This window comes from Corapipo altera, unplaced genomic scaffold, assembly GCF_003945725.1.
Source record: "Corapipo altera isolate COAL_440 unplaced genomic scaffold, ASM394572v1 22b, whole genome shotgun sequence".
Taxonomy (NCBI): Eukaryota; Metazoa; Chordata; class Aves; order Passeriformes; family Pipridae; genus Corapipo; species Corapipo altera.
Window position 1 is genome coordinate 1,125,728 of NW_020884876.1, and position 16,270 is coordinate 1,141,997.

General features: G+C 37.4%; 1 protein-coding gene across 4 annotated transcripts in view; it reads right to left on the reverse strand.

The window, feature by feature from the left end:
- The window catches only part of CORIN (corin, serine peptidase), a 123,570-nt gene that overhangs the window by 50,259 nt on the left and 57,041 nt on the right, over positions 1–16,270 (reverse strand). For all 4 annotated transcript variants that reach the window (XR_003526482.1, XM_027636206.1, XM_027636205.1 and 1 more), the window contains exons 5-8: positions 12,354–12,535; positions 5,602–5,715; positions 1,751–1,858; positions 97–207 (exon numbers count right to left, since the gene is read on the reverse strand). Coding sequence is in view for 3 of the 4 variants with exons in the window: in XM_027636206.1 (XP_027492007.1) it covers positions 97–207; positions 1,751–1,858; positions 5,602–5,715; positions 12,354–12,535 (515 nt within the window). In the remaining variant the exon portion in view is untranslated. The remainder of the gene's footprint in view (positions 1–96; positions 208–1,750; positions 1,859–5,601; positions 5,716–12,353; positions 12,536–16,270) is intronic.

A 16,270-nucleotide genomic window follows, 5' to 3' on the forward strand; every position in this document is an offset into this window, starting at 1 on the left:
GTAAATGCACTACTTATCCTAATTTTTTTAATTTAATTTTAATATTTTTTAATTTTTAAAGAAAGAAAAAATAATTTAGAGATTAAGGGAACTTACAGCAATTTATTTCATCTGATTTGTCTATACAGTCATGGTCACCATCACATACCCAGTCAGCTGTTATACATCTTCCATCTCCACACTGATGATGTGTTACCGGATTACAATCTACATAAAATGCAAATTTGAAGGAAAAAAGGATGCAAAGTTACCATTTGTGTATTTTATATTACTGATCAATTGCTCTATGCCTATTAGTTAACCATTCTTATTAAGGAGCCATTTTGCATTAGTAAATTACATCTCCCATACCTGCAGATTTTTTTGCAGATGGTAGTTGTATACGTTCTGAATTCTACTGCCTACATAGATAGCGATGCACTCCTTCCATCTCTCAGGTGCACAGTTGTTACCATTTGCAAATAAGGTTCTAAAATTTGTTAAGTACGTTAAAGGATCTTCTGGTTTATCATCTCATGGAATGATTTTGAGTTAGCCAACATTTTCAGCTGACATCAGAGAAAATAATTCTGTACATTTACCTTTTTACTAAGACATTAAAAAAAATAAATTCTTGACTTCAGAAACTATGTCTTTTGCATGCATTTGGAATTTTCCATAAGAATTATTTACGAAGAAATTACTCCAATCTTTATCTGTCTTTCTATTTGAATGCACAAATAAAGAAGAGCATTCTGTTGAGAAGGCTGACTTTACACCAAAATAAATACAGAGCATAGACACAGTCCAGTCTTCGAAATCTGCTATGAAAACGACTTATAGACTGTACAAAGACTTAGATCTTAAATTTTATATAGAAAAAACTATATCAAGATAGGAATGATAAGAGTCAGACTAATGTTTAGAAAATATAAATCATCTTTAAACAAAGATGAGTTATAAAAAAAAAACCCACCAAACAAACAAAACTGACAAAAGAGTAGTGAAAGATCTTAGAGTGTGCTTAATTTGGAGCAGAAGTATAAAACAAATCTCAGGGGAAAAAAAGGTCATTTATTTTTAGTTTTTAAATTCTTTGTATTTTCTTTAGAAAAGCAAAAGGAAAAAGTAAGAAGTAATATTTTAACTATTAAATAATTAATTTAGAAAACTTCATTTTATCTCAGGTGTAGGACCAGGAACAAAAGTCAGTAAAAATAAGGCTTTCAAATTTTTCCAGTATTTACATGTGAAGATTATTCTTTTTTATGCCAAAACTTCATTGTTTCTCCTATGATAGTTAGGTTTAGGTTGATAGATCAATATAATGAGTCAGAACATGCAAAGATGATTGAAAATAGAACTTGGAAGAAACGGAATTTAAGAATTTTAATGAAGCTTATGTAAAAACAGTTCAGCTATAAAACAGTTGGCATCACCAGAGTGTAGCCTCCTATGGTTTGCTTTAATCTCAGTTAAATTCAGTCAAGCTAGCAAGGAAAGAAATATAACATCTTCTGGCATTAGTTTAAAACAAGCTGAAAATCATAATATTTCTTATAAATACCACTACCTTCACGATTTGGACTGACCCAGAACTTTCCTCTAAACCTTTTCAAATTGCATATAGAATTTGTGAGCTGTTTTCACTTTGTCCAAATAGAATAACAGCAGGATTTATTACTCCTGTAGTATTTTAAGAAAAAAGATGACTGGCTTAGGCAATCATGATATCTTAAAGACTTTAGAAAAACATATAACTTTCATTTACCACAATTTTGTTCATCACTAAGGTCTCCGCAGTCATCATATCCATCACAAACAAAAGTATAATTTAGGCATTTTCCCGTGTTGCAACGAAATACATCACTACTGCAGTCTACAAAACAAATTTTTGTAAAACGTTAAAATTACATTGGAACATTCATATAAACTATGAACATTAGAATGTACTGACTAAAGAAAGATTAGCCAAAGATACGCTACAAAGGTCTGCATTAATTCTGGTGTGTATCAGTTTACGAGAATCTAACATGGAAGAACATGAAAAATCAAAGAAATTTTCAGATATTTCTTCTCTGTTCCTATCAATTGTCTTTTTGTTTAACCAAGTGCTCTAGTTGCACATATGGACCAAACTGTTTGAGTAAATTGTACACATAAAGTTCTCAAAGAAGGTTGTGAGCTATATCATCTAGATTACTAGCAGAGTCTTGAGCACCCAATGTGGCTGTTAAATAGAACTGAGGATTCTAACAGCAAAATCAATATCCCTAGACCCTGCTTTTGAGCCTGCCTTTGGTCTTACAATAGTTTCAAATGAGCTTCACACTTTACACAGTTTTGGCTTGGTGCCTTCTCATCAAGGAATTATCACTGTCAGCCCTAAATCAGTTTAGGCTTTCTTTTCATGACTGAAGGCTTCAGTAAAGGCCTGACAGATATTCTCTGAGAATATCCAAAATACTTGAATACTCTCAGGTTCAATATAAACATGGACTCTATGTTGTAGTTGAGAAAGCGGGTAGAAGAGAAATCAGGGTTTGTGGTGTCTGGTCCCATTAGAAACAACTTTTAATTTCAAAGCACACAGTTGGGAAGTGAGTGACCTAGTTTCACTGCCTTCCTCTAGGCTTCTCCTTGACATGTAGCTTTCCAGGGAGAAAGCCAGGACATAGAAGAGCTGGGAATCCTTCCTTTCTACTGAAGCTATGCCACTGGAACCAGGGAAGTCCTTTGTGCTTCTCTCCTCTCGGCATGTGACTCCTGTGTTTATGATTGCACAATGGTCCCACTTTGAAAGCAGGGTGTCCTTCTAAGTGTATTACACACTGATAGGTGCAAAACTCTCCCAGAAGGTGCAGTGGGGTTTCTATCCCTTAAGATCAATGTCAGCCAAGTGTTTCACCTAGGTGAATGCCCTAAGTTTCTCAAGCAACCTGAGTTCTGGAACTTGAATATGAATCACTTCTTTCCCTCACCCCACAGAAATATTCATATTTTCTAAAAGTTTCACGTCATCTTAGAAAGTAAAACCAGAATTTATAGCATAGTGTGCTTAAAATCAGACAAATCATGCATTGCTCTATTTCTCAGCTCATCCTCCATATAGCAGGTTAAGGCATTTAGCTCAGATAAAGTCACCTGCACAGGGAGAGACTATTCCATCCCCAATGTATGTAACTTTATAACTAAAAAACAGAGATGTCTTTCCAGGTTGATAGCATCTAAATTTTAGCATAAATTCTTCTAATATAAGAATTTTGCAATTGCAGGTGTATCCTCCCTTTGTCAGGCACAAGGCAGTAGCTTAAAGGAAAAGAGGGACTGGAAGCAAGTCCACACTTGTGGTAGCATGTGAAACCCCTTCTTGCCCACCTCGCCTTCCCACGTGATTCTCTCTGTACAATGGGTATGAAGCTCTGGATGTGGAAGGCCAGTCAATGCTCACAAACTAGTGGGTTTCATTGACAGATGAGTTAGATCTTTAAGCTAGACTTGAGAGGGGAGGAGGATAGTATCAGGCTTGACTGTGACAAGCTGTGGGATGACACACCAAGGTTAGACACTAGAGCTGAGTGATGCAGTTGACACTCCTGAAGGACGTCATCCAGAGGGACCTGCTACACATGGGTCTGGGCAACCCCCAGTATCAATACAGGCTGAGGAATGTGGATTGAAAGCAGCCCTGCCAAGAAAAACTTGGGCGTTCTGGTGGATGAAAAGCTGGACATGAACCAGCAATGTGCGCTCGCAGCCCAGAAAGCCAAATACATCCTGGGCTCCATCAGAGTGGTCTGTAGGTCAAGAGAGGTGATTCTGCTCCTCTATGCTGCTCTGGTGAGACCCCACCTGGAGTGCTGCACCCAGCTCTGGTGTCCTCAACACAGGAAAGACATGGACCTAGGCCACAAAAATGATCATAGGGATGGTCCACCTCTCCTTTGAGGAAAGGTTGAGAGGGTAGGGGCTGTTTATCCTGGAGAAGGAGTGACCTTTCAATATTTAAAGAGGGCATATAAGAAAGATGGGGACAGACTTTTAACAAGGTCTGTTGTGATAGGACAAGGGATAATGGTTTTAAACTAAAAGAGGGTAGATTTAGACTAGACATAAGGAATAAATTTTTTACAATGAGGATGGTGAAACACAGGGACAGCTTGTCCAGAGAAGTGGTAGATGCCCCATCCCTAGAAACACTCAAGATCAGGTTGGATGGGACTCTGAGCAACCTATTCTATAACTTAACGAGGTGACTTAAGACTTTGAGAGGGGTAAGGACTGCAAGAAACATAGCATCTTTTATCAGACAAGCTTTCAGGAAAATAAGTCCTCCTTTAGTTTTGCTATTTCTGCTATGTAAGTCAAGAAAGTCTTATGTGACCCCTCTCCTCAACTCTTACTAAGTATCCTAATAGAAGACATCCTCCACACATAAACACTGTATCATTAAACAGACAGGCATTCTTTTAAAGGTAATCTTAGAGCTTACAATCTTACCTCATGAAATTTATGCTTGTTTTTTCGAGACATGTAATATATTTATTCTATTGTTACTAATTTCTTATTTTCCCATTTCTAATGGAACTTGAGAGCCATAGTCCCATAGGTATTTTTAAATTTTTTAGCTTACATTAAATCTGAAGCTAATGCTGACAGAAAAAATATAAACATGCAATACTTTTTACACAACAGACATTATCTCAATCTCCATTAAATAAATGGAGGCTATTAAAGGAAAAGCAAGCTCTAGCCTCATTCATATTGAGACCAGGAGGAAATTACTGCCATTTATTCCTTGGAATATTCCAGATAAAATCTAGCAACAACTTCCTTAAAAGTAGCTTTGTGAGTCTTGGAATGCTCAGGCTCTTAAATCACTAATAAGAACAAATCTTTTGAGGTGAGTGTAAACTGCACAGTTTCCAAAGTCCGAATGAGCAACACTGTTTTGTTGCATCATGCCCTACTAAAGTCGCTATTTAATAATTTTCCCACATTTTCCTTTTTTCTTCCTTTTTTTTTTCCCTTCTCATAATTTTCCTACCATACATTTGCTCAGTTTTTCTAAAAGTGTTTGTAGTCCAAGGACATTTTTGTTCACAAAGAAAAACACATAGGAACTCTAAAGATGTGCACTACCACAGACAGATAAATAAGAAATTAAGTTATCACATATGTATATTCATTTTTCTTTTCTACTACACCACATACTGGGATTAATTTAAGTAAATCTCATCCAGGGTTGAGATGAGAACTTTCTAAACAGATGGTCTTGCATCTACTCTAAAATCAATGCCAAGGTCAAGTCTTCAGCTGATTATCGGAAGCACTCCCTTATTGATGCATTTTTAAAAAAGCCCCCAAACACTTCTAACTTCCCCATGGCTCTCTGCAGAATATCTGCCTCAAGGCACAAAATTTGACAGATCAAAACCACATGCTGTAGCCTGAGTGAGCAAAGCTGAACAGAATCAATGGCAACAGACAAGAGTCCAAATGTCAGTATATGCAAATACCACGCAAAGCTCCTATTCTGTACCAATAGCCTTCTTTAGAGTTCAGGTTTCCCTGAAGGGACTCAGTGCTTCAAAAGAACACTGCAAGGTTTAAGAAACTTACTGCAATGGACCTCATCACTCCAATCATCACAGTCATTGTAGCCATTACACTGCAGTTTCCCTGGGATGCAGATCCCACTGGCACACAAGAAACTCTCCTCTCCTCCACACAGTGCTGCAAAAGAGAAGAAAAGACAGAATGAGGAGAAAAATCATTAGCATCAACACTACAAACTTAATGCTACTTTAAACTGATATTCAAGATTAAACTGATAAACTGATTCAAGATTTCCCACAGGGAGGAATCATCACTGAGTGCAAGAACGTCAAGAGAAAAACCTGAAAGAAAAATCTCAATTTTTGAGATAGAACAAAGCCATTTAAAACTGCTATCAGTGAATGACCCATTTTAAAAGGCCTCAACAGGCAGCCATGAAAAGACTATTACACATGTTAAATCTGCCCTTGGGACTAAACAAGGAGCCTTTAACATGCCTACAAAAAAAAAAAAAAAATTTCTGCTTAAGACTGGCCTTACTGTTTAGCAGTGTGATATTCTTCACAATTTGCCAAACTACTAGGTAAACAGTGGATGCTGTGAGGTATCACTTAGCACTGGACCTCCCTAAATATGCGTTTTTCAAAAATGACACATAGCTTCAGCTTGCACTGACTGCAAGTGCAACTATTTATCTAGATTTTTAATTTTATTTGTGGTCCTAAAACAGTAGTCCTTTCTATCACACTATAGCAACAGATATTCACACGCACACCCTCAGTACCTTCATTATTACTTTTAAGTTTTGTCAGCAGGGGATTATTTTTTTCCAACATACTTACATTTCTTTTTTAAGCCTGAAATGTTATTTTATCATCCCCAAGCAACAGGGCAACCTTAAGACTTAGTCAACTGAAACACATACCCTTTATGAAAAATTTGTTTGTAATAAAAACTTAGGAATAATTTCAAAATCTTTTCTATTACATTCCCAGGTGTACTTTCCACTTGGACAGCACATAGTTTTGATTTTGCAATACAAACATCATTTTCTAGTTGTGTGATGAGGCCATGTTTATTGCAGCGAAAGCTGCTTATGCAATGATTTTAAAGAAGGCTTCTAACTTCACAGAAAAGTGCCCAAAATAGTTTTTTTGAACTAAAAGTTTTCAACTAGTTTGTGCCATTTAATGTTTGTGACTCTTAATCAGAAGCAAGATAGGGCAAAACCACCAGCACCATCCTTTTGCACACTGTTATTGTTTAGCTTATACTGTGCTCCTCAGTAGGTTCCCTCACAACACACTGTGGTTGGACAGGTTTCCTAACTTCTAACTAAAGAGCTACAGCCTTACCTTTGTTCTACCAGTTTTGGAAGGGTATTACAAACTGCAAAATATCATAGTCTTAAAACCAACATGAGATTTGATAGCACTTACAGTCTCATTTTACAGGGGACAAAAATGAGGCAGTGAGATATTAAAGTGAAAGTTAAAACGAAGAATAACTTAATTTGACCAACGTAAGCACGTGTGTGTTTTTTTCCTGGAGAGTAATGACAGATATTATTTTACATGTTCAAAGAATTCTTGCCTTTATTTGTAGCTGCAAGAGCATGTTTCAGCTGCAAATAAACTCCAGCTATACAAATGAAGAGTCCACTTCTGTTCCAGTGCCTTGCTGAACATCGTGACTGCAATGGTGACAGGGAAGAATCTCATTCCATATGATAAAATCACACTTTCTTTATTGTGAGCCAATCTTTGTGTTTCTCCAGTTTCCTGCCTTATGCACTGCACTTCCTAATTGCTACAGTCAGTAAGCTCTACAGGGGCCCCTAGAAACAACAGACTTCCTCAGTATGGGCTCTAGTTCCCGGGAGACCAGTGTTTATCCCTCAGATAATTATGTCAGGTAAAAATAGAATATGATAACATAATCAAAAGATTGTAATTTATCATACAAGAAAGCGTCTTTGAGGTTGGAAAGGTAACTTTAACTGACTCGATAATCATACATTCTTATAACTTGGGCTTTTATACAGTTTCCTGCATGTTCGAAAAGAAAAACAGCAGAAATAGCTCAAAAAAAACCATCTTGATTTGCTTACAGATCCCCATCAGTACAGAGTTTTACTGGTACTAAGCAACAGTAAGGGACTTCTACCTTTTGTGTGAATATGCCAATTTGGCCTGGGAGAACAGAGGTAAACAGGAAGGATATTTATGTGATTATTTTTCTTACAGATCAGAAGAACAAAGATTCTGGGGGTCTCATACTAATTTCTGGGCTGTGAACGAAACTGTGTTCTAGCATTTATAATTCAATCTGACTCTGCCTCCTTAATGCATCCCCATCTTGTTCTGCTCCTACCCTGAACCACTTCTACAGTCATACCTACAGTCAGTATTTTCCTATTTGTTTTGTATGTTATACACAAAAAAAGAGGAAGACTGAAATTACTATTGTTTCTCTCAGTTTTAGCATATGGAAGCAATCAGAAGAATTTTTTAGAAACGCTAATCTCACCTCTTGCAGTCTTCTACAAGGTGATGACTGGATATGTTTGTTCCAGTCAGTGCAGTGTTCACGGCAAGGAGAGCACATACACTGTGAATGGTATGTCCAATGAATTTAATTTCTGCTTTCTATCAAGCTTATCCAAAAAGTTTTTAGTAGGTTGACAATTCAATCAGAATTTATTGGAAATTATGAAAGCCTTGTTAAATGCTGTAAAACAAACGTTTTTGTTGAATGTTGAATCTTGGTATTTGATCTGAAACCTAGAGGATTTAGTTATGCAACCATTTGTAAGACTTTCTTGAACACATGCAAATGGCTGCATACTCAGAAATGCTGGGACTGCTTGAAACAAGGTAGCAGCAGCAACAAAAGAAATAATGCCTGAAATAGTTGTCTGAAGTTAAGAGAAGTATGAACCATTCCACTCAAAATTATTAAAAATTGCAAGCGTGTTATTCTAAAGAAATGTGCTGGGAAATGTTAATTACTGATACCTCTGTAAATAATTCACACATTTATTCATAAAATCATGCAAACATATATGTACCTGAATTACTGAAGAAGAAAAAATATTAGGTAAAAAAGCCCAAACAAAATGGAAGTAATCCTTGCTGCCAGAGAAATTTACCTGTTGTAGGTCTTACTCAGAAAGATTTACAAACTGGAATAGCTTCCAAAATCCCTGACTAAACACCATGGGCAGCAAAGAGTGCTTTATTGTACCTGTATCTGGTGTACTATCAAAAGTGGCTTTGAGGAGGCAAGACCATTTATGTGCTGTACTTCCCAGCTAGATTATTGGAATGTCATCTATAGAAGATTGTGTGGGCAGGTCCCTGGAAAGCTGCAGACAGCACGGACTGAAATAAACACCGTTTTACCATCCTCAAGATCTGCATTTCAAGGTATAACAACAGATAAAGCATTCTTTATGCTGTGAAAATGACCATGGAAAATTATGCTAATTTTTTTCAAAGTGGAGACAACATTCACTACCTAATGCTACAAAAGAACTTAGGAGGTATTAAAACAATCAAAAGGCAATGCTCTTCATACAATGCTTTGATGAGCTGTAACACTTTGGAACACGATACATGGACCTATGCACATGTTAAAATGTGCATAGGTCCATAAAACAAAGGGACATATTAATAAAATAAACATCTATGGTGGGTCAGAAGTAAAGAAAGTCCTTGGATCTCAAACAGATGGAAAATGCAGGAGCATTTGGAAAAGTATTGTCACATTGTCTTGCCCTGTTCTCCTATTCTTCTCTGTGCATTTGATTTTTTCAGCTTTTGGAGTCAGCATTATAAGACAGATGGACTCTTCATCGGCATCTGACCCAATATACAATAACACAGTGGGACACAGAGGAATCCTTGTATTCCCTTGCCTGCAAATTTTCATCTCCTGCTCCCTATACCATATGTACCCTGCAGTACAGTGCATGCATCTTGTTCCTGTCAACTCCAGAAAGTTTTGAGAATAGGATCATGATCATGGAATTAAAAAAGCTGGCAACTCCTTAATCCCAGAAAATTGTTCATTCCTCTATTTCCTTATGATGCAAAACCCTGTGGGAGAAAGAAGACAAAAGACCCTTCTCTTTCACGCAAAGGATGTGGCCTAAAAAGGTCACATAGGAAACTGCAAGCAAAGAAATAGGCAAAGAACAGGAATACAGGCAGAGATAAATGGTGGGGGAGGCAGAATGGGAGAATAAAAATCAAAGAACATAAGAAAATGTAATGCACAATCAAAAGAAGTAAAGAATTAATGCTTGCAGGAAATAGTTTTTTAAACTGTGAATGCTTTCTCACATGAAAGACCACCACAATCCTGAAAAACCTTTTATCTCCCTCAAAAATCATTCCACTATTCCTGTTTTTGCAGCTGGTCAGCATCAATGTTACACATACACAGATCATCTCTCTCTTCTTTTCACTGCATTAAGGAAATATAAGGGCACAAAAAAAGATGATGTCTTCCTGTTTTTAAAAGCTTTTTCTCAAAAAACCCTCAATTGGATGTATTTAGCTTCACATTCCCTACAGAAATATAAATACCTGGTTGTAATCAGGTATTTCAATTATCTATGCAAAGTTATTCCCCTAAATTAATACCAGTGTGAATCTAGGGGTGACCTAATTGCAGCCTTCCCATACCTGAAGGGAGCCTACAGGTATGACGGACAGGGACTTCTTGCAAGAGCATGTCGTGACAGGATAAGAGGGAATGGTTTCAAGCGGAAAGAGAGTAGACTAGGATTAGATATTAGGAAAAAATTCTTTGCTGTGAGGGTGGTGAGGCACTGGAACAGGATCCCCAAAGAAGTTGTGGATGCCCCATCCCTGGAAGCGTCAAGGCCAGGTTGGATGGGGGTCTGAGCAACTCGGTCTAGCAGAATGTGTCCCTGCCCTTGGGAGGGGGTTTGGAACAAGATGGTATTTAAGGTCCCTTCCAACTCTAATCATTCTATAATTCCGTAATTTGTTAAAAATCTCATGGCTATGAAGTGCAGTTCAGGCCACTTATGCATCGTTTTTTAACAGAAACAGACATTCATTCATAATGCCTCAAGTAAAAATACAAAAGTGAACATTTTCTGACAGTTCTATACTGTCATTTACACAGTTTTGTTTTATAAACAGCAGAAGCATCATATTCACTGCTGCTTTTGAAAGCATTTTACCATTCAAATTATCCAAAAAATAACTTCAGGGCTCTTGTAAGAGCTCCATGTTAATCTAAGTCAGATCATTGTGTTGTTTTATTTCTCATTCAAGATACTGTGTTTTTTTCCTCCATGGTTTTAACAGCATCAGTTATTCAGTAAAATAATAGAGTTAACACAGTGTCAGTTGAGAGAGAGAAAACAGAGCTGGAATATTTCTGTGAGTAGGGATATGAATGGCAGCCCTCAAGAGGGCTTCTGAAATTTCTTCCCCCCAGGATGTATCATTGCTTTCATGAGGAACGAACGACTGATGATGCCTCCTTCTCACTTCCTTATATGTTTAAGAGACATCCAGATCTAGCGAAATGGTTTAGTGGTTTAAGGATTACAGTGGTAGTGCTGGGTTCAAGGTTGGACTGGATAATCTTAAAGGTCTCTTTCAACATTGATGTTTCCATGATTCTATGATCAAAACTCATTAGACCTGTGAAACCAGCTGAACATAAGCCAGCAGTGTGCCCGGGTGGCGGTGGCCAAGAAGGCCAATGACATCCTGGCCTGTATCAGAAACAGTGTGGCCAGCACAATTAGGACAGTGATCCTCCCCCTGTACTAAGCACTGGTGAGGCCACACCTGCATTAAGTTTTGGGCTCCTCACTCAAAGAAAGAGATTGAGGTGTTGAAGTAAGTCCAGAGAAGGGCAACAGAGCTGATGAAGGGTCTGGAGCACAAGTCTTATGAGAAGCAGCTGAGGAAGCTGGGGATGTTTAGCCTAGAGAAAAGGATGCTCGGGGGAACCTTATCACTCTCTACAACAACCTGAAAGACACGTGGGGGGTCAGTCTCTTTTCCTAAGTAACAAGCAACATGACAGGTGAAAATGGTCTCAAGTTGTACCAAGGGAGGCTTAGACTGGATATCAGGAAAATTTTCTTCACTGAAGGAGTGGTGGTCAGTCATCAGAACAGGCTGACCAAGGAAGTGGTGGAGCCACCATCCCTGAAGGTATTTAAAAGACATGTAGACATGACACTGAGGGACGTGGTTTAGTGGTGGACTTGGCAGTGCTGGGTTAACCATTAGACTGGATGACCTTAAGTATCTTTTTCAGCCTAGATGATTCTATGACTTTATGCATGGGCATATAAAGACCATGCCTTTTGAAAAGTCTACGTCTTGATCAGTTTGGGGCTCATTTTTACAGCAAGGAGAAAAGAGATACACTTGAAATTTTGTCTGTATATCAGGTTCCTGCTCCAAATAGCAAACCTGTATTTACTAGAGCTTAGCAGAGAAAAACTAAGAAGAACATTTTCAAAGATTGTATTACTTTTCTGCTACCTTCTTTCTTCAAAATAGCTCCGAATTTTTGATGCAAAACAAAAAAGCCTCAAATCAACACAAGTCTGAAAAAAATTCAGACTAAACAATTAAAGCACAGCAAAATTATAACCAACTGACAACCACACTTTATCACAGTAACATGAAGGGAAACAGCAATGTAACGGGAAATAATGATTTCAACACAGAGCGTTTCCTACACAGTAAGAAAAATACATCATTAAATAAGAACTCATGAACATAGTGTAACAGTTAAGAATGGAAACGTACAGTGCTTTCCTTTTTCTTGGTGTGGTGAGAAGCATACCCTTGTAGTGGTGTCATTTTCAGTTTTGTTTTGGAATTGAGAGCACTTCAGGAAATCTGGCCAAGAAGCATTTACCATACCCAGGACTGGTTCACAGCCTTCTTTTGCTGCCTCGCAAAATGTCCTGCAGGGCAAGAGACCTCGACTGAAGAAAAGAGATAGAGAACAAAAATAAAAACTATTATTACTGTAGTAGATTGTGAAAGCTTTTTAAAAAGAGAAAAAATAGTAATTAACACTTCTGAAGAATTTTGCATTCTAGAGAACCACTCCAAAAAGGTGCCAAATCTTCATTATTCATTGGACGTGACATAATCTCTTGACTTTCAGGCTAAATTTAAGCCAAAATCAGGCCCAAATCAGGCTCAGAACAGTTTCCCAGACAGGGTCAACCCACCACAGATATGCACAGCACAGACATAATTTAGAAATTACCAGCCTTCTAAAGCACAATCACATTGTGATCCAATAAGCCGAGTAGAATTTGCAGTCTCTAGAGAAGCTCTGACAAATCAGAAAACATTACTGCAATTACTGCAGTATTTGGCCCAGTTTTAAAGTTCAGTCATGTGTGCTCCATAAATTAAGTATTTCTGGATAATGATCAAGTTTAGTATGGACATATTGCATAATTTACTGAAAGACGAAAATATTATTAAAAATCTCCATCTTGATTAGTCTTATTTACAACTACTCAGAGACCAATAATTTTAAAAGTAAACTGGTAGGTCTGTGGCAATCTTATCAGAATTGATTTGGCACCAGGAGCAGGTTATAACATATTAGGGTGCGATTCTGCTCTTCAGCATTTTAATGGAAAAAACTCTTCCTGAAAATAGAGTTTGATGAAAGAAGTGGGTTTCCTCCCACTTAAAATTCATCCTTCAGTTATTTCAGCTGCATAGAAATACGCAAATTAAGAACTGTATGACACCAGAAATAAAAATGTTCTTTATAGTTTACTAAAAAGTATATTAAGGGTAAATAGAATAAATAAAGGTTATAAATTTGTATAAGGTATCTTTGGAGAAGCTAATTATCAAATGAGTTTTATATCAAATATTCATTGAAGTAGATATACACAATACAGTATATACTCTAAAACTACTATGTTAAATGATTTTAAGCTTCTAAAGAGGCTACATAGTGCCTGAGAGCAGATGATTTGACTTCCTCTTCATGACAATCACTTAGAGTTCACTTAAATTGGAATTCAAATTGCTGATTATAATCCTATAGGGATCTACTCCTTATCACTTACTTAAAGACGTTTTACATTGTTAGACTAATTCTTTTCAGAATTTATTCTTTCTGTAATACTGACTCCTCTTCTTTGCAATCACATTACCTTGCATGGGGCTCATCAGTAGAATCTATTTCTTTAGTGTTTGTTTTGAGTAGTAGAAGTTATCAAAGAAATATTCTACAAGAAGCAGTAAAGAGAGGGAAGATCCTTTTGGCAACTCTTTTCCTCCTGCTGCAGAATTTAACACATTTTCTAAAGTTAGTTCAAGGTAGCTAAAGGGTCTGACCCTCAGTCTCAGCAGCCACTGAGGGCACATCTTTTCTGGAAGCAGCAGCAGCATGTGCAGCTCTTGTTCCCAAGTGCCTGTATCTGACTCTGAGCTGATTTCAGTTTTGCTGTTTGTAACAGCTGTTGTATACCTGCCTACCTATATCTGGTTGTGTAGTAAGCCAGGTCAAACAACTGATACAGCTAAGAGTAATGTGACAAAAAAAAAAGCACTTTTTTTCTTATCTGACAACTGAGTTGGTTCCTCCAAAGGGATACAGACAAAGCAGGAATAAGATGGTAGGAGACGGAGAAGAAGAAATTGCTAAAGTCAACAACAGTATTAAATAAAATATACAATTAACCATCCTTTGGGGACTCCCCATGCAACTTAGTAAATTTGATAATATATCTAGAGCTCATTATTTTCTGCGGCATTTCTTTTGTGTCTTCACATTAGTATCTCCACTGATAAATGCACTGCCACAGCCATGCCCTATTGAGAAATTCATTACTGCAATTTTAGAGATGAAAACAATAGAGGATAAATAACTTCCATGCCAGAGCTGCAAATGTAGCACAAAGATCACTCTGAGAATACATAACTGTTGACTGCTCCTGCTAAAGGTCACATTTGCAGTTCAACAGACAACCTGACTGAAGGAAGACTGATGAACATTTTTAGCTACTGCTGGTCCACATTACTCTTCTTTCCCCAGCTTCATCCCTTCAGTTGTTCCAGGATACCTGTTCCTGTGGCCACACAATAAGCTGTACTCATGTACTGAGCCAAGTTGAAAACAACTGTAGGGTATTTTGCTGGATTATTTTTTCATCCAAATCTGTTTAAGGAAAAATTTAAACTGGCATGGCTACCAGAGGACATATTAGTCATCCACAGCCATGCCACAGAGCAATGCGGAATAATCCACTGTATCATTCATAGGCACACAGGTTAAGAATGGTGATAGATCTCAGGTCTGAGACAAAATAAAGAAAGTGGTAATACCATTGTGAGAGACTGCTGGGGTAAGGGGGATGGCTACAAGGACAAAATGAAACATGAAAAACTTACGGGAAGAAGAAAACTGAGGTTATTCTTTGTGGTTTTGCAGCCCTGAAATCAAACAAGTTGATGTGGCGAGCTGACACACCAGTCATTGTTAGTTCTAATTGTTTTTAATAATTTTCAGAATTTTCTAACAATAAATACTTCCACAGAACATAAATGTAAGAAAAGGAAGTTTCTACAGTAGGGCAAACATCCACACCCAGGATTACAGTTTTCTGGAGTGACAGTTCTTGTGAAATCTTTCTCAGTACCCTCTCACAGTACACCAACATAAATAGCAGCACATTCAGTGTCACTGACGGTAAACTCACAAAACCCTCAGCATTGCTTTTTGATTCATGGATTTGTAAACAAATGGGCTGCTTAACATTTCACTTTCGCATAATCCAGAAAATACTGTACTTTTGTCTTTCATTGTTCAGTTTTCACTTTTATCTTGCAAATTAATTGGAATTTTGCATTTTCTTATGTACTTTGTCTCTAGAGATGGGTTTAAATATGAAATTTGCTTCCTTACACAGTAATAAAATCTGAAAAGAAAGCAAGATTATTTTAGATTTTTGTGGTTATTTCACTTGACAAAATTATTTTGAATCGATATAGCAACATTTAAGGATGGTACCTCAATTCCATGTAACACTTTGTGGTTCTCAATGCAGAGCTAACCGTATGTGTCTTACTTCTAACCTTGTTTTTAGCTCAAATTCATGAAGTGTTTCCTAGAAGCAGGTTCCTGTGTGTAAGTACAAAAACACAAAATCAGCCTGTAAAAGGACTACTTAGCACCCACAGTATGAGAAACCCCTAACACCTTAAAGGAGAACAAAAGCACTCAAAGGTGATCCTGGTAAAAGGCAGCAGCATCTCAGTTCCCCTGGGGTAAGAGCCTGAAGAATGGTTTCAGCTGCCTAGACAAGATTAAGGCCTTGTATTAAGTGGCTGAATTGCTGGTAGGTGTCCACTCATCTGCCCTACAGGGACTGAATATAAGGATTTACAGCTGGTGCAGAAAGCCAGTTCTCACTCATGAATGCTCCAACTGCTGTCATGAAGTTGGCACTTACAGATGAGCCACAAGAGGAATGCCCTTTCCAAGAGACTGAAAATGATTTGTTTTATACAATGAGAATGAAAAACATGAAGCATATGGATATACTGAATGGGTTGCCTGCAGCATGGAAGAACATACAATCTGTTTAAAGGCTATGAGAACACAAAAGTCTCAAAACCAAATAAAATGAAAAAATTGGACTGCAATCCCTTCTGTGGGTCCATACAGATGCCTTTTACTTTTT